General features: G+C 42.4%; 2 protein-coding genes across 2 annotated transcripts in view; one reads left to right on the top strand and one right to left on the bottom strand.

Moving 5' to 3' along the window:
• LOC139453365 (aryl hydrocarbon receptor-like) overlaps positions 1-18,903 on the top strand; it is a 34,376-nt gene extending 15,473 nt beyond the window's left edge. Inside the window, exons 2-10 of the mRNA XM_071235042.1 lie at positions 1,637-1,794; positions 2,934-3,040; positions 9,974-10,063; positions 12,571-12,684; positions 12,988-13,095; positions 13,709-13,899; positions 14,242-14,348; positions 16,404-16,545; positions 17,667-18,903. Of these exons, the coding sequence (XP_071091143.1) occupies positions 1,637-1,794; positions 2,934-3,040; positions 9,974-10,063; positions 12,571-12,684; positions 12,988-13,095; positions 13,709-13,899; positions 14,242-14,348; positions 16,404-16,545; positions 17,667-18,903 (2,254 nt within the window). The remainder of the gene's footprint in view (positions 1-1,636; positions 1,795-2,933; positions 3,041-9,973; positions 10,064-12,570; positions 12,685-12,987; positions 13,096-13,708; positions 13,900-14,241; positions 14,349-16,403; positions 16,546-17,666) is intronic.
• Positions 7,638-8,383, bottom strand: LOC139453070 (AP-5 complex subunit sigma-1-like). Its single transcript, XM_071234694.1, has one exon. It carries the CDS (start codon positions 8,310-8,312, stop codon positions 7,743-7,745), a length of 570 nt encoding a protein of 189 aa, XP_071090795.1. The 5' UTR covers positions 8,313-8,383; the 3' UTR covers positions 7,638-7,742.
• Positions 18,904-19,528: the final 625 nt, after the last annotated feature.

Raw genomic sequence — 19,528 nt, 5'->3', positions numbered from 1 at the left:
ACGGTCGACAAACCTGAGATACGAGGGTGGCTGAAACGTTCTGAAACTTACTATGATGGACTGCGTCGCTGGAGTTGATGGTGCCAATCACATTTCAGCAGACTCCCCTCCGAGGTCCACACACTCTGCTGGAATGCCTGATGTTGGTGTAAAAAGTCCCCCACAGCGGAAATGACATCATAGCCATTTTCAACAGTTCCGTCTTCAGATAAGGAAGAGGTGGAACTCAATCTCCCCGAGGCAGAGAGTTAACTGACTAAAAGTCCAGTTTCCACCCTTGCTATTATGGAGTTAGATTTGGGCTGGACTAACGAGTCTATGCATAGTCCAATCAAAATCGTGCAATGAAATCGAAATCAGGTTCGTAAACTGTCATGAAAATTTCGGTCGATTGCAGGATTTGCAAAGCATGTGCACCGCCAACTCGTTGTCAACAGATATTTTCCAAATCTTTTCATGTTTTTAATTAAGGTGTTCACTTAATTTGATGCACTTCGCGATGTAAGACCCGTTTTATCACAATATAGATCTTGATTATCAATCAGATCGTCTTGACTGGGCGACGCCATTTTGTTTGAAGAAAATGCAAGTGATACGAGAGGTGGTCCATAGGAGAGGCATAGAAGGGACGTAACTCGTAATACCCACTGGTGGCGTTACGATCGAGACCAGGAATTCCAGCATAGTTCGGCAAGGGTAGGAACTGGACTTTTAAAGTCAGTTAACTCTCTTGTCTCGGGAAGATGGTGAAACTCTGACCAATCTGTAGAATACGGAGTTCAAAACCACTGTCAAGCATTGCAGCCACATACACAACAGACATGTATACAGGTGCATTGTACTGGTTCACCAACACACATGCAGTGACCTTGAGGCTCTCACGCAGTTGTCTGAGCGGATTACATAATATTGGCCATTAATGGTCTGACCTTTCGGGACGGAGTCCACTTTGCTGTTGGAAAGAATTTGCCTTCGTTTTTCGGAGCAGGAGACGTACGTTTTCACTGCTTTGACCGTTGTTTAGTCTCTGGATGCCAGTGGTGAACCCAAGACTCTTTCATGGTTACAAATCATTGATCAAAATTAGCTGGGTCAACTTATAATAAAAACCTAAATTTTAACGAGATGAACCTGGAGCCTTTCTGATCAGGAGTCGAAATCTTTTGAGCCCAACGAGCTGAAACCTTTTGTCATGCCCAGTTCATTCCTCAGACTCCTCCTATCTCTCTCATGATAGATATCTACTATATGTAGCGTTTGGTGAGTAGTCGATCATCCATAATCTTATCTCGATTTTATCAACATTTTCCTTAGTGATGTCAGTCGAAGGTCTTGGATCATCTTCGAGGCTCTATCTTCCCCTCATGATCTCCGCTCCCCATCTCTTAACAGTGGCCAAGGAAGGAGCATCATCCCCAGAAGTTGCCATCGCATAGATGGTTAGCCCTATGAATTGGAGAGACTTGATGACAGCGCGATAGACTATCGTGTTCATTTTCACCAACAGAGAATACCTAGCTTTTAGCTATTGCGCTACACGATAGTGTAGTGTTGATTTCTGAAGAGTTATATTTTGAAACCTGTTGATGTCGTTGGTAGGAAAGAAAATAATTTCAGAATAAAACCTACATTTCAGTTTCAAGTCTAAAAGGTATCGAGATAAACTAAGAACTGAGATCAAGGCCTTGGAAGCTCTACTTCCGGTGGACAGAACAGCCCTCAGCAGGAAACTCGACAGTCAGACCGTCTTTCGCCTTGTCATCTCGTACTTCCGGTCAAAGATATTTTTCCAAGGTGAGACAAGGCTATACTGATGGCATAAAGTGATGTTTTGTTTAAAAACCCTACATGAAATGTATCGTTCGGTTATTTTGTTTAACAAAAATGAAATTAAGGCAGTCTATAGCATTTTGATAATTGTGTATACGTTGCTATAAAATCAGATCTTGTATTCCAGTTAGATACTTTTCTCCATCGAAGTAACGAGTCGGGGTAAAGGATTTGGTTTTAAATTTTGATTTTTCTATATTATCTGAAATTAATCACAGAACATTTTAATAACAATGTAGTAATGTTCCAGAATATGGACCAATCTGAAAAAAACGTATTCACGATTAAATCGTCCTCATATTGTACATAGCGGGGTCAACCTTCATGAATAGTATAATCGGGAATTACTCATAAAAAAATCCAAAATGTGAACTTTACTGGGGCTGAATGGTTTGGAGATCAAATCCTGTTCTTTCCTGATAACGACATGTCTTAAATACGTACTACAATTTGTTTGATATAGCTGGACTATTGCTTGACTGTAGCAATAAACACCCACTCACTCACTCACTCATCCATACACTCCTGCTCGCCCACAAAGGGCCGCCTCCGTGATCCAGTGGGTAGAGTGTGTGACCGGTGAGCAGGAGGTCGGTTGTTCGAACCCGAAAACACATGAAAAGATGGTAGTTGTTACCCGGCCTGGCGCTCGGCATTAAAAGTCTCAAACAAGGACTGTTCGGCTCGGAGTCAGTATACTGCGCCTGAGTGGGGTATCTATGTTAAACTGCGGCATGGTATCTCAGTGGGCTAGCACTATAACTTGGCAGTACTCCGGACAAGTACAATCAGCCACACACACACACACACACACACACACTTAAGTGCTTGTACTTAACACGACGTTAAACTTCATTTCATCTTTATGTAACGAATGCTTCATTTGGGATTTCACTTTCTTAGTAAAGAACAAATTCTAGTTCTTTTTGGGTCCAGGGTGGGACTCAACCCAAAACATTACTAGGTACTATTTGTACTTCACTTAGAAACTGTAATCCCAACGAAAACACATATTACATTTGACCACTTTCGAACAGGCATTGTGTATTGATACCCATTTCACCTCACCTCTCGCATTGACTCGCTCGCCTTGCACCCACTAGCTGCCGGGTTCTACCAAACCGAGGATGCCAAGCTGGAAGCAGAAGAAGACCCTGAAGACAAGCAGGATGAGAGTGAACCGGTCAGCGACGGACAGCACGGCATACAGGTGAGAGAACGCTACAGGTGTGTGCACACAAAGGCAACATGGCGGTGGTCAAGCAAACACACGAAGCACCACTTCAGTCCCCGCAGAACTAGAGTCTGGTGTGTTAATGGTGACGTGGGAGGTCTGAGCGACTGTACTTTGTTATGCACCTTGAAATAAACACCGGGCTCCGTGCTAGCAGCAACAGTATGCTAGTTTCCATAAACACTAAAATAATCCGAGGTATAATATTTCCCTCTTTACTGGTTTGTTTTCTGGTCCGATTGCACGGGAGCTTCCGGCAACATTATAAAATGTTTGAGCAATGTTTAATGTTTTAATATTTTTGCATTTGTTTATTCCTTGTTTGGGTTAAAGAACGGCACAGGTGTGTGCAATGTGGTCTGTTTGTTGTTTAACGCTGCACTCAGCAATATTCCAGCTGTATGACGGTGGTCTGTAAATAATCGAGTATGGACCAGACATTCCAGTGATTGACATCATGATACGATGACATGCATCAACCAAGTCAGCAAGACTGACCAACCGATCCCGTTAGTCGCCTCTTACGACAAGCTTAGTCACCTTTTACGGCAAGCATGTGTAGATGAAGACCCATCCTAACCTGGATCTTTACGGGTATGGCAACTTGGTGGTGGTCAAGGTAAACGAATCACCACTTCAGTCAAGTACGGAACCAAAGCGTGTTCTGGTAATCGTTGGGAGTCTAACTATACACTTGTGATGACACCTTGAAATATAGACCGGAAGAAGTCAGTTCACCATATGAAAACAATCCGAGGTTCTTTTTCACCACTTCCCTGGATTGTTCCGAATGCATGAAAACCCCTGAGAACAGTAAAAGATGTTGGTGCAGTGTATCAAATAATGTATTTTCTGTTGCATTTTGTTTGTAAAAGGTTATTTGATATTTTTTTCATATTATAACAAAATGGAGACTGCAACTTTTTGTATTGACTACTTTCAAAACATATACATTATTTGGTACGCGGGATTCGGGGTCTATTTAGAGGATATTCGGTACTCACCGATGTGGTATGAGGGACGCAAATATAATCGTATTTGGTACGCAGATTCAACATTTGTGAAAATATAATGTCGTACGTAAATATAACTCCTTTAATATATCATATTTTTCGATATTTATTTAGTACTTTAAATCCAGGTGTTAATTTGTGTTAAGTAGTATTCGTTTTTCAGGCGTGACGAAATGAGACCAAGATTTGATGGTACTCGACGGGAATGGGGACTGGCACCCGCTTCTGCCCTTTGCAGGTGGGGCAGCCAAGTAGTTAAAGCGTTCGTTCAACACGCCGAAGGGCCGGGTTCATGGGTATACAATGTGCCAAGCCTATTTCTGGTGTCCCCCGCCATGATATAGCTGGAATATATTGTTGCGGCATAAAGCAACACCCATTCACTCTGGAGATACATATACATTGTTCTTACTGATCATGATGTATCAGGATATCTCGGACATTTATCAAAAGATATTTCCAAGAAATAAAATAATATCGATATTTTTACTATTGCAGATTTCGACTTGTCATAAAAAGCTTCAAATATCCCTTTTCTAGTGTGCCTGTTATCGACACACTACTAAAACCCCAGCCTAGATTTGTAAACCCAAACCAGTTTAGAGATACATCACCATTAAATCATGTTTCACCGTTTCCTATTACTTTGTTAGTTGAAAAACAATCCTATTCAAAAACCTTCTCGTGGCGAGCTTCTCGCTTTGTGATTCAGTTAATACAGGTAAAAGTCATAAGTCATCAAAATCCAATATATGTTTACACAAATCCCCTAATGCAAACAAACCTCACCGATCAGATAGCGATTCTGGCAAACAGTTTTCCTTGGCGGGCCGGCTAATTGTCGAGTTTACAAGTTTAAATCCACCGCGATTACACTGACAGAGAAGATAAATGCCTTGGGTCGTAACCGCCCTCCATAGCACCACAGTGCGGCACTTGTAGGGGAGAGGGTGAGGAGTGAGCGTTCCTCCAGTGCCCCACCCACTCCCGGCAACACCCTCACTACACAAGCCACTCGGCTGAACTCACTACCCAAACATACCAAGTCCATTGCGCCAGGTTCTCTCAGGATAGGAAAGCTTGAACTGACAAAGGGGCGTTTCCTCCATGACTATCCGTATAAGCTTCCAGAACGATGGTTTTGTTGAAACTTGGAAAGTTTATTTATGCAGTTTTATCACTAAAAAATCGACTATTTAGTGATAATTTAGACAATAAATAAAAAGGAGGTACAGTCAAGTCTCGTTAATCCAACACTCGTTAATCCGACAGTCGGCTTTATCCGACACTAATGATGGGAACCGATTAAATCAGTGCTATTTAGACCCGTATATTAGAAATATGTTAATAACAAATAAAACATGTTTATCTCAGAGCTAATTAAATACGAACAGAAATTTAAACTGGGAAGCAATTTCATTATTTGTACAATGGGTGCACCTTGAGTAGAAATAAGCTGAAGCTGTATGGTGGCACAGACATATATACTACCTGTGAAACAGTGAAGAGAAGATGACGGTATATATTCCCCAACTATATATTTCCATATTCATAAACAAGCAACATATGATGTTCATTTAATGTTTTTTGTCTTGTCAACAGAAATATTTTGTTTGACAGACTGGTTTGAAAGAGAAACTGTCAGTATGGAAACCAAGGTTTCTATTGTGTAGGTTCGAGAGATGCAGGTAGTTGGTTATGGCTACCTAATGTATCTATCTATTCTTTACATCTATTGTAAACGTAAATTTCCTAAGTTTTATGAAATTTAAAATGCACACTTCTTTCAGAGTGGTATTTGTAATCAACGATTGTTCACAAACCATTGGCCTCGTGAAGATCCCAGTTAGTATAGGTCTTCGGCAATCTATGCTTGCTGTAACAGGCGACTAAGCTTGTATTAAGAGGCGACTAACGGGATCGGGTGGTCAGGTTCTCTGACCTGGTTGATGAATGTCATCGCATCTCAATTGCGTGGATCGATGCTCATGACATCACTCACTGGATTGTCTGGTCCAGACTCGATTATTTACAGACCGCCGTCATATAGATGGAATATTGCTGAGTGCGGCGTAAAGCACACAAAGAAACACAAACCATTTGCTGAATCTAAACATGATCATAATATAACCCTGTCTATTGATTTTCACACAAGAAAAATGTTCCAATCTGAAGCAGCATCCTCTACTACATGTGACCACGCCTCTCGTTTTCCTCATACAGTCACACCTCGATAACCCGGACAGCTCACTTTCAACAGAAACCGTCCGGTTTAAATTATTATTTTACGGAATAATGTCAGATTATACATGTCCAGCAGTAATGGTCCAAAAAGTGGGATTTTCGTATTAACTAGGTTTTACTGTATATGCACCCCACTATCCAGACATGTTACTGTTACACATAGTTATTATCAGAGGCAAAGATTACACAAAGGTGACACACTTCATTTAACAGTGTTGCATGAAAAAGCTTGACGATTGTCACTTGGTTGTGAATGGTTCCAGTTGACAATGCAAAACTTCTTTGATTAGTTTCTTATCACCGGTTAAAGGGACATAATTGTTTAGTTGTTATTCTTGACAGAAGTTTTCTTTTAAAAATTTAATTACCTGAACATGATTTTACTTCGGACGAAAACTTTAACATATGACACCATCCAAGTTGTGGCATGAATACCATTACCATTGTGGGTTTCTAGTATTGAGGACGTAAAATCTTTCTTCAACTTCTTCGTTACCACGAAATACTAAGGTAGCGCTGTCGGCTTGATTGGCTGCAAAATAATGCAGAAACGTCTATGAATATACTAATATTTAGACGCAAATATGAAAATAAACGGTCACTTTAATAATGTCTTACTTCTAGGTTACTGAGGTTTGGTATTTAATTGCATAATTACCGTTTTATAACCTTTACGGTCCCCCGATTACAGCATAGTCTCTTGCACATAGCGATACCAACAACAACAAAGTTACTTCCCTTTACAACTTAAATGAAGACCGCTTAAATATAAAATTAAACCAAACAATTAATCAGGATCCAACAACTATGTTTGTATGGAAACTATTGGATCTACCCTAGAATTAAGTTCTTTATATCGCGTCCATTTACAGCAAGAGTGCATACGTCCTTACTATGGTTAAAAAATCAGATCAATCATCTTACTTTGTTAGTAGCTATTCTCCCGATTTAATATACTAGAAGACAAACTGCAGTATCAGGGTTTCATCAACATATAAATAAGGGGATCTGTGAAGGTTTGGGTAAAATTGTTCTTCAGCAACCCATGCTTGTCGTAAGAGGCAACTAACGGGATCGAGTGGTCAGGCTCACTGACTTGGTTGATGTACGTCATCGTATCCCAATTGCCTAGATCGATACTCATGATGTCATCACTGGATTGTCTGGTCCAGACTCAATTATTTACAGGCCGCCGTCATATAACTAGAATATTGCTGAGTGCGGCGTTAAATAACAAACAAACAAACAACAAATAACAGTATTTTAAAATCAGACATATTTTATATATGAAAGACTCATACACCTGAAGTTCACACACTATCAGTTACGACATATATTACACACATGTAATCAGCTGAGAGTGGTAGTCAACTTCACGGGTTCTCTGGCACAGTCAGTCACGTGATACTCCAATCACACCATCAGCTCTTCATCAGGGTATCCAGTTCTTTCTCTAACTGTCGCACCACCCTATTGTTCATGAACAGCAGGGACCCTTGGGGGAGGAACCGGCTGAGAACAAGCCCTACCCTGTCCGTCCTTAGCCCAACGTCGGTCGGCTGGGTGAGGACGCGCACGTGCTCCTGCAGATAACGGATAAGCAGTCTCAGAACCGATTCCGCCAGTAGCCGATTTTCTGTGGTATCGCACACCAACGCGAACCCGGTGTATCCTGCCCCCAGCCACGTCACGAACTGCTCGGAATCTGTATTCAACAATATATGTCCTGTTTCTAAATCTGGAGGCGTATCGTCGTTTCCGAGTCTCAAGATATCTTCTTCAACAGACCTGTTTGACAGCGCTCTACGGAACTGATATTCCGAATGAACCATATCTGCGATTTGTTGTCGCTGTTTTCGCCTCCCTGATCGGACTTCGGCCGCGGTTGCACCCTCGTCTACTATGTCCGTGTCATACGGAACAAACTGCTTGTAGTATATAATTTTACTCGACCCAGGCAACAAAGTATTGATTATGAACGTGTATACCATTTTGTGTACTAATTCTCACAACTGGAATCACTGAGCAGCTACATGTTCATCTGCGCGAAGTCGTCGTTGGGCGGCGGAAAACCCGGAAGCGAATATGTGTTTACATGAAAAACGAGAGTGACTTCCCTTGGGTACATTTGGCGGGAAATACAAATTTTCCACATTGCCATACATACATCTTGGCTGTAAGGGTTTACGTTTACAATACAACAGTTATTTTGGAAAATGAAATAAAAGAATCAGGTACAGATACATCATAATTGAATTTATCTATTTAATCTGTTTTAATTGCATGTTATATTTATTTTGGATAACTTAAGCACATATTTTATTGTAGATAGCTGAAGTACATGCTATAGTTTGGATAGCTGAATTAAATAAATACAAATCTTTTGACTTTCAAACATTTTCTGAGATATTGACTATTGCACTGCTATTAACCATTGATTCTGACATCAAGGAATATTACTAGTTCTTGTTTTGGCCTACGTGTAAATAAACAGTCGGCCCAGAGCTCCAGATAAGCTGCGTATCTGCGTAAAATACGCATCAGAAATGCAGAAATACGCAGTAAAATAAAATCCAAGCGTATCAAATACGCAACGAACATTACAGATACGCTACAAATTTAAAACTTGTGCGTATCATCAAAATATTGTGAAGTAACCCTGCGTATTCCATTAGCAAATCAGCAACTTATTTTCAAATTATTAACGGGCATTCCGTCAACCTTTCCAAACTCCATGATGACAGTTACATCATGATCATTTGCCATCACACTTTCTTATGGAAGTATCGTGGTATGTTTTAGTCCTATAAAGCTCTCGAACCCACACGACACCAGTTTGCAGGGACTAGGTGAATAGTGATTTTAAATATTAACTTAAATACCCACATGTGTAAAAACTAGTGGGTAACAGATATTTGAATACCCAGATAGAATTACTGATACCCAATGATTTTAAAATGCATGGGTAAAATACCCACAACACCAAAAGCTTATCTGGAGCTCTGAGTCGGGCAGATGAACGTATACTCCCATGTTTGATAGTGGCTTAAACTGAAACAAACAAGAAATGGTTATTCAATGGTGGTGTATTTGATACGTGTATCTTTGGCGATATTACATGAATCATATCAGAGAGTATCTCACAACAGGTGGCGTCCACTTGACGTCTCGAGGAACACTGGGTCCACAATTGGGTAACAGTAATTAACAGCGTGAAATGTGAATGGTTAATTGATACTTTCTTTTGCCCAACAGTGTATCTGTTTATTATGCATCAAGTGATGAAAAACATACCGGTCTTCCTCAAATACACTACAGTAAACTACGGTTATAACGAACACGCTTATAACGAACTGACTGATATAACGAACTTATTTTTTAGTCCCGGCCATTTGTTGTATATATGCTGTATATATGCTTATAACGAACTACGGTTATAACGAACTAAAATAAGTGGTCCCTTTGAGTTCGTTATAACCGTGGTTTACTATATGTTTTGGAAATTAATACATGTCAGATAAGTAAGTAGAATATTAAAGACGATCTGACCGAGTCCTCATAAAAATCTCATTTTTGTCAAGTCTCTGTATGATATAAATGTGTGTGTTTTTATGAAGAAAAGCCAAATATCCTCTCTTTTTTGCGGGTTCAGCTCTTGGATGGCTTCCTCCTCGTCATCACCTCGGATGGGACGGTGCTGTATGTATCGGACAACATCTTGCAGTATCTCGGCTTTAACCAGGTACGGACAATTATACATACGTGGTAACACGTTGCAGGCCTAGCCCTCTATTCATGGCAAGATATCGTTGAGGCGCTGTTTTACCATTTATTCCCTATTGTATTATATCCGTAACTCATAAGGTCGATATTAATATATCAGCAAATGTATACATTGATAGATATCACTATCATCAAAACGTGCCCATTGATATCTAAAATCGAAAAATAAATAAATGTATGTGTTTTACACAGTATATAAGCTGATCAACAATATTGCTGTCCTGTCACGTCTATGCATTAAACTCTATGAATATATTTCTTTGAGCTTGTGTGTGACATTCTGCCATTTAGTAAACTAAATATTTTGCGAATATAGCACCCCTATTCCACAAGGGAGCAGTTACTGTGAACAGAACAATTAATGATATCACACATTCGAGTTATTGATATCTATACTATTCAGTATTAATTTAAGACATCACAAATTGTTCATATCCCAAATTCGATTATAAGATATCATAAATATTTGATAATATCAAAAAGTATCTTACATCATAAAATCTATTTTTGAAATATTATGAATGTATTTTGTTGATAACAATAGATGAATTATTGATTTTAGAAAACAGGGAATAAATACTAAAACAGCGCCTATCAACTCTCCCAGAAAAATTAATTCCTGTTTGTTTGTTGTTTTATACTGCAGTGTAATTAGCCCAAGACCAGACAAACCTGTGGCTAATAGAATAGGAAAGGTGGGGTACGATGCCACACAATCCGATCCCATTTAGCTTATGGGGCGGTCAGGTAGCCTAGTGGTTAAAGCGTTCGCTCGTCACGCCGAAGACCCGGGTTCGATTCCCAACATGGGTACAATGTGGGAAGCCCATTTCTGGTGTCCCCCGCCGTGATATTGCTGTAATTTTGCTAAAAGCGGCGTAAAACCATACTCACTCACTCACTCATTTAGCTTACGACCTTGACAGTTATCCCGGAATCCCTCATGTTCCCGAGGCAAGGGAGTTAATTGACTATAAAGTCAGGTTTCCAACCTTCCGAAAGAGGCTGGAATTATGGAGTTATAATTTGGCTGGACAAACGAGTCTTTGCATAGTCTAATCAAAATCGCGAAACGAAATCGAAACGAACTGCCGTGCATATTTCGGTCGATTGCAGGATTTGCAAAACATGTGTACCGCCAACTCGGCGTCGATAGGTACTTGACAAGTCTTTTCATGTCTTCAATCAAGGTGTTCACGTGATTTGATGCAGTTCGCGCAGTAAGACCCGTTTTATCGTGACATATATTTTGATTATCGATCAGATCGTCTCTTCTGGGCACCGCCGTTTTGTTTGAAGAAAATACAAGTGATATGAGAGGTGGAATCTGATTGGTCAGTAGGAGGGACATAGAAGGAACGTAACTCGTCATAACCACTAGTGGCGCTACGATCGAGCCCCGAAAATCCAGCCTAGTTCGGCAAGGGTGGAAACTGGACTTTTAGCGTCAGTTAACTCCTTTGCCTCCGGAAGATGGGATCAGTTGGTCAGACACGGTGACGTGGGCCATCAGTAGTAGACCGTTGAAACATACCTGTTTTCATTGAGCTTCATCACTTTCATCCAAGGATTTGTTTTCTTCATTAACACATCTTCCCCAGGCAAGGGAGTTAACTGACTTTAAAGGTCCAGTTTCCACCCTTGCCGAACTAGGCTGGAATTCCTGGGCTCGATCGTAGCGCCATCAGTGGCTGTTACGAGTTAAATCCCTTCTATGCCTCTCCAATGGACCAATCAGATTCCACCTCTCGTATCACTTGCATTTGCTTCAAACAAAATGGCGGCGCCCAGTCAAGACCATCTGATGAACAATCAAGATCTATATTGTGAGAAAACGTGTCTTACATCACGAACTGCATCAAATCACGTGAGCACCTTGATTAAAAACTTGAAAAGATATAGAAAATAACTGTTGACAACGAGTTAGTGGTGCACATGCTGTGCAAATCCTGCAATCGACCGAAATCTGCATGACAGTCTACGAACCGGATTTCGATTTCGTTGCGCGATTTTGATTGGACTATGCATAGACTCGTTAGTCCAGCCAAAATCTAACTCCATAATACCAGCCTAGTTCGGCAAGGGTGGAAACTTGACTTTTATAGTCAGTTAACTCACCTGCCTCGGGAAGATGCATTTACACTGAAACCTCGTTAACTGGACAGGATCTATGGACAACATGGCATGTATTCAACTGTACCCATAACGAGCTTCATTCCTTTCAGCTTTAAAACTTTCAACACCTGGAACATATTTTCAGTCCTATTGATTGTCAATAAAACTGTTTGAATCAGTCAAGCATTCGATATATTGTTTGGTGATAGTTTAAAAAAATATGCCAGCCTACCTTCCCTTACCAGAACATTAAATATCCGATCACCTCTCCTTATCCTCCGACGATTAGACATACATGTTTGATATGTTCGACAACGATACGGGTGAAAATAGTTACACGTATTTTGTCAGGTTGATCTCATGCACCGGTGTGTATACGGCGTTATCCATCCAGATGACCATCAAGAGGTCAAGGTCGTCCTGGAACACACGCTTGGACCCATACAGCTGCAGACGACATCCGGGGTAAGTAGGGAGATGTCAGCAATAAACAGTGATTCCAGGATACACAAATTACCAATGGTTTTACGCCGTTGTAGCAATATTCCAGCAATATCATCAGAAATGGGCTTCACACAGTGTACCCATGTTGGGAATCGAACTCGGGTGTTCGGCGTCGTCAGCGAACGCTTAAACCATAAGGTTACCCTCCGCTGATTAAGAGTCAGAATTTGTTTGAGATAGACTTTTGCTTTTCTAAAAACTTCCCCTCCTTCTCTGAAACGCCAAATGGTCGGCTCCAAACACATCAAGAACATGGTATTTCAGGAGTCAGCGGACAAGGATGCTGAGGTGACGGAGAAACCTGACACGTGCAAGCCGGTGTCCTTCCTGTGTCGGATGAAGTGCTTCAACGGGACGTCAGCCGGGTATCTGGTAAATAGCACAGGGACAAGCACAGACCCTTCCATACAGTGAAGCTTTGTTAATCCACAACATAGCCTATTATATCGTCCGGATTAACGAGTTATATTCCATTTGCTTCTTTCGCTAAATGTACGCAAAGTCTCCACGTTTTATCATACAAAGCCTGTACACATACTAATAGTTAAAGCCTTCACATTTTGTCATACAAAGCCGCCGCATATTGCTACACAAAACCTCGACTTATTGTCATACAAAAACTGTCGCACATTACTACACTAAACATCCACATATTATCATACAAAGTATCCAGGTAGTACTGCATAATACTCCAAATATAACTTCACAAAGTCCCCACGTATTACCATACACATCCTCGACATTTTATTGTACATTCTGCATATTATCATTCAAAAGTGTCGCATATTACTACACAAAGCATCCACGTATTATCATACAAAGCCTCCACATCAAATAAGTTCTATAATCGTTCATATTGAATGAAAATTATGCAATGTATTTTAATGGTAGCACAATACAAATAATAAGATGACAACAGTCTGCATATTACGTTATATACAGCCAGTAAACATCGTTAGATTCATTCCATATTAATCCTTGACAGAAGATGCACTGCTCTGGGAAAGTGGAACATCTGGCTGAGCTGTCCAAGTCCAACAGAACATCCTGCCAGATTCTGTTCCTGTTCTGTCACCCATTCATGATCAACACGACGGAAGTGGACCAGGAGCTCAAGCAGAACGTCTTCTGGTCCAAGCACGACCTTGACCTCTCAATCAGAGAAATCGATAAGAAGTAATGCAGGTTCCTCATCTTCTGTTTGTTTGTTTGTTTGTTGTTTTACGCCGCACTCAACAATATTACAGCTGTATGACGGCTGTCTGTAAATAATCGAGTCTGGACAAGACAATCCTGTGATTTGGCATCATGAGCATCGACCCACGCAATTGGGAAACGATGACATGCATCAACCAAGTCAGCGAGCCTGACCACCCGATCCTGTTAGTCGTCTCTTACGACAAGCATAGTCGCCTTTTACAGCAAGCTAAGGTTTTAACATGGTATAACCCCATATGGTAACAAGAACAATGTGCATGTCCATGCCTTTATCAACAATATGTTTGGCGAATGTTACAGAGCACTTCCCGTGATTGGTTACACAAGCCCAGAGATAGAAGGTCGTTCTTTCTACTCCCTCATCCACCCAGAAGACATCGCAACATGCGCAGCTTGTCACAGGCAACGTATGTAGTGTCCTTTGATCATTAGAAGCAAGTCATCATAGCATGCAGTGTTAACAATGATGTGCTCAGGACAGTTCTAGCAAGTTCGGTGGCTCAGGGCAGCTCTAGCATGTTCGGTGGCTCAGGGCAGCTCTAGCATGTTCGGTGGGTCAGAGCAGCTCTAGCATGTTCGGTGGGTCAGAGCAGCTCTAGCATGTTCGGTGGCTCAGAGCAGCTCTAGCATGTTCGGTGGCTCAGGGCAGCTCTAGCATGTTCGGGGGGTCAGGACAGTTCTAGCAAGTTCGGTGGCTCAAGGCAGCTCTAGCAAGTTCATTGGCTCAGGACAGTTCTAGAATGTTCGGTGGCTCAGGGCTGTTCTAGCATGTTCGGTGGCTCAGGACAGTTCTAGCAGGTTCGGTGGCTCAGGGCAATTCTAGCAAGTTCGGGGGCTCAGGACAGTTTTAGCAAGTTCGGTGGCTCAGAGCAGCTCTAGCATGTTCGGTGGCTCAGAGCAGCTCTAGCATGTTCGGTGGCTCAGAGCAGCTCTAGCATGTTCGGTGGCTCAGAGCACTTCTAGCATGTTCGGGGGGTCAGGACAGTTCTAGCAAGTTCGGTGGCTCAAGGCAGCCCTAGCAAGTTCATTGGCTCAGGACAGTTCTAGCATGTTCGGTGGCTCAGGACAGTTCTAGCAAGTTCGGTGGCTCAGGACAGTTCTAGCATGATCGGGGGGTCAGGACAGTTCTAGCTAGTTCGGTGGCTCAGGACAGTTCTAGCAAGTTCGGGGGGGGTCAGGACAGTTCTAGCTAGTTCGGTGGCTCAGGACAGTTCTAGCAAGTTCGGGGGCTCATGACAGTTCTAGCAAGTTCGGAGGTTCAGGGCAGTTCTAGCATGATCGGGGGGTCAGGACAGTTTTAGCAAGTTCAGAGGATCAGGGTAGTTCTAGCAAGTTCAGAGGCTCAGGGCAGTTCTAGAAAGTTCGGGAGCTCAAGACAGTTCGAGCATGTTCGGGGGCTCAGGACAGTTCTAGCACGTTCGGTGGCTCAGGGCAGTTCTAGCGTGTTCGGTGGCTCAGGGCAGTTCTAGCTAGTTCAGAGGCTCAGGGCAGTTCTAGCAAGTTCGTGGGCTCAGGGCAGTTCTAGCAAGTTCGGGGGCTACATGCGGCGTAAAACCCAACTCACTCACTCAATCTAGACTGTTTGAATCCGACCCTTGAGATAAATATAGCCATTTCAATAACCATAAGTAAACTGTTTATGAATCACAATCAATTGGCGACGATACCAGGTGTTCGCGAAAAGGTGAGAATATTCTGCCCTACCACGGCACCCATCATAAACACATGCAATGGCAAGTCAATTTTGAAAATACACGGGAACAAATGATTCAAGTTAAAATAGGGAATTCCATCAGGAATAATTTTGGACACTCATGCGTCAAATTTGGAAATGTCCTCCACACGTCTACCATAACACTTTTTGAAAGTTATATTGAAGCCTTGAATGTTGTAACCCTGATCAAACAACTTTTGAGCAAGTGTCGTGTGATTCTCTTTGATATTTCCAGAAAGTAGAAAATGTACACACCAAAGAATGGAGCTGTTAGAATTTTGCTCGGTTTATAAGTTGAAGTCATCCCTCTTGTCATTAACTCTTGTGGATAGCCACTCAGATGACACATGTGAGGCGGTATTGCTGGCATCACTGGTTTGGTAGATTTTTAACTCGGGTGGGTAAATCAGTGGAAAGGAATTGGCCTTTATACCATTACTGAACGATGTCATACCACATGTTCCCGTGTTTATTTAGGTGAACGATTGACTTGCCTTTGCATGTGTTTGTGACGGGTGCCACTGGTGTATTCGCTCACATTTTCGCGAACACCTGGTATCATCACTATTTGACAGCAATTGTATAATATGGTCGGAATCGTACAATGGAATTTTGACAGAGAATTCTTAGAATTATGGAATGGGTTTTGTCATTTATATTACAACAGAGTGGTCTTTTGTATTAATGTATATGTAGTCACGATGAAAACAAATACACGAGCCTAGCGTTACCCTCTTTACCCCGGCAGTGACAGACAGCAGTGATGTGCAAACCTTGTACTTCCGCCTGCAGAACAAACATGGCGGCTGGGTGTGGCTTCAGAGTCGCGGCAAGGTCATCTCGAAAAACTCCAAGAAGTTCTCCATCGTCTTCTCGCATTGTCCCGTCAGGTAATATTAAACCCTTTTATCCCAGACTGTAGTCATACACTTATATGGGACCGCCTCCATGGTCTAGTGGAAATGGAGCGTCTGCCGGAGAGCGAAAGGAAGGGGGTTCGGTACCAAAAGACGTTAAAATATGATGCTTGTTGTTACCCTGCCTGGCGCTCGGCATAAAGGGGATTAAACATGAACGTATATTCTGTTAGTACACTGTGTCTGAGTTGGGTAACTATGTTAAACTGCAGCATGGTATCTCAGTGGGCTAGCTCTATAAAACCGGCATTAGTCCAGACTAGTACAAGCAGCCACACCCTCCCACACACGTGCATGCACGTGTCTATATAAGTGTAATAATCTTGAATGCATCGTTAACCCCCATTTCACCTCACCTCACCACCTCATATATTTGTCAATAGCAACCTCCAAAAACAATTAGACACTTCCAATGTTAACAGTTCCTTAATAAGGGGCGGTGGGGTAGCCCAGTGGAAGAGTTCGCTCGTCACGCCGAATCGCCGAAGACGATTCCCCACATGGATATAATGTGTGAAGCCCATTTCGTGGTGTCCCCCGCCGTGATGTTACTGGAATATTGCTTAAAGCGGCGTTAAACAATACTCACTCACTCACTCCATAATAGATTTAATACTGATGACAGACGTTCCTGCTTATTCGAAATTGACTACACTACACAGTGTAAATTAAGTTACATGTAATATGAGTAACTGACTGGACTTGTAAGCTCAAAATGTGAATTGTACGTTTCAGATAAAATGCCTATGTACGTATGGTAAAGTGAAGGCAGCTAACGGGATCGGTTGGTCAGGCTCGCTGATGCATACGATTCGTTTCCCAATTGCGTATAGCTGGAATATTGCTGAGTGCGGCGTTAAACAACAACCAACCAACCATTGTCCCTCGGGTGGCATAGGTTGATATATCATGTCTACCTCTATGTTAGCTTATATTCCCTGAGCCCGAAGAGCCATCTATGTTAGTTTAAACTAACAAGCCTCGAACTATATTAGTTTAAACTATCGTATAGGGTACATCAACCAATGTCCCACTTGAGATGCAACTCATAATATAACACAACATTCATCCTAACATATGTTCGTTCTGTTTAGGGAGGAAGACAGCACGTATATTCAACAAGAATCAGTTCTCAGACAGCGTTACGCCATCAACGACCTCATGTGCCTGTCACACATGACTCAGTACGGCTCCTCCTGGAAGGACGGTCCGAGTATCATGGAACCCAGCATGAAGAGAATGTGCTTCCAGTCCCACCCTGGCTCACAGGACGAGGCCTATGTGGCGGTCCACAGTCTGTCGGGGGGCCCCTGCCCTTCCAGCTGGCACGCCCTGTCGGACAGACACTCGCCCATCCTGCCATCTAGCCACGTGGCACACAAGATCTCCCAGCGAGAAAAGCAACTTCAGTACCAGGAGTTCAAACGACGCCAGCAGGCTCAGGACCAGACGGCGTTCAAGATGATGCCTGATTGGGAAGATCAGGGTTATGATTGTGCCCAAGAGCTTCCTGACCCAAGAGGGCAGAACCCGTACCCCTGCTCCATAGACAATGGGCACGATTCGTGGCATACCTCGAGTGACTTACCCCAGAAGCAAGGATTTCAGTTTGGCCGATTCCAGCCACATGATGATTCGTTTCAAAGAAGCATGCTTCAATCTTTCTCTGGTCAGGGTTACAATTGTCCACCTTTCCAGGTGATGCAAGGCGTTCCGATGTCTGGGTATTACCCCCACCCACCGTATGTCCACAACATGCCGCCGTCCCCACCCCCGTCGCCCCAGCACAACCCCTACAACCTGGACGTCTTCCCTCGAAGAACGCCCCCGCCTCCGCCTCGACTTGTCCAGTTACAACACTCCCTCCGACGGGATCATGGGGATTCAAATAGGACATTTAACACCGCAAATTATTCGTGTTTTCAGCAGAACTATGTTCCAGCGCCCTGTATTCAGGATTTGCAAAGAACGGCAGAAAAATATCTCGGTTACTGTGAATACCAACAAGGGACTTGCTCTCCACAGATACAGCATGTACCACGGGAAGGTGTTGGGAATTGTAAGCCACAAAACAGCAGGCCCAGTCAAAGGGCTGTGGCGCCATATGAATCAACATATTCCTTACATAGTTCCATTAAGCCAAGTCCTTCGTCTAGTCAGTCATGCGCATATGCTGCAAGGTGCCGTGTGCAAAGCAATGAAAGGAGCCAATCGCAGGCTCAAGTTGAGAATCACATGATGATCGTGGAGCACGGACAGCCCGTGCATTCTAGAGGCTACATGGATCTTCCGTCTATTGGCAGCTTCCTGGAGTATCTAAATGAGGTGTGACAGTATCAACAAGTCCGTTGTGTTCACAAACTTTTGAAGGAAAATGCAGATGCATGGCAACTTAGGACGCCAACGACAACCATTCCTAAGGGTCTCCACAAACGTTTTTTTTTTATTATTTATGTGTTTGCTTGTTTCAAACTGTCATCATTGTTGTGCAAGAATCGTCCAGAAAAGTGTAACGTGATTACTTAATACTAGTCACGAGGTGACCAAAAAGGGGAGACAACTTGCCCGAAAGAGAGACATCCGTAAATGAAGACACTTTGTTTGTTGTTAAACGCCGAACTCAGCAATATTCCAGCTATATGAAGACACTTAAACATTGGACATTGAACAGTGTGTCTGTAACTTTCGTTGACCATGCAGCTCGAGCAGCACTGACGTGTAAGGCCGGAGTACATTATCACAATATCATTGTACATCATGTGACACTAATGATGTACGCCCATTTGACCAGAGCCTTTAACCCTGCTCTAACGTGTTGTTAGTTGCCTTAATGTAGAGGAGCGCACCCCCATCACCTGTTTAAGAGCATACTTTAACCATTCCATTCGAACATTTTATAAGTGATCGGATATCTTAAGAGGAAACCTATTACAGCACTACGACTAACTGATATATA

This window comes from Haliotis cracherodii, unplaced genomic scaffold (genome assembly GCF_022045235.1).
Source record: "Haliotis cracherodii isolate W230 unplaced genomic scaffold, xgHalCrac1.p SCAF_9, whole genome shotgun sequence".
NCBI classification, from domain to species: domain Eukaryota; kingdom Metazoa; phylum Mollusca; class Gastropoda; order Lepetellida; family Haliotidae; genus Haliotis; species Haliotis cracherodii.
Note: the sequence above shows the minus strand (reverse complement) of the source record. Positions and strands in the feature narration are given on the sequence as shown.

Excerpts from the sequence above, each read along its gene's own strand:
- LOC139453070 (XM_071234694.1), bottom strand. The coding sequence starts at position 8,312 with ATGGTATACACGTTCATAATCAATACTTTGTTGCCTGGGTCGAGTAAA.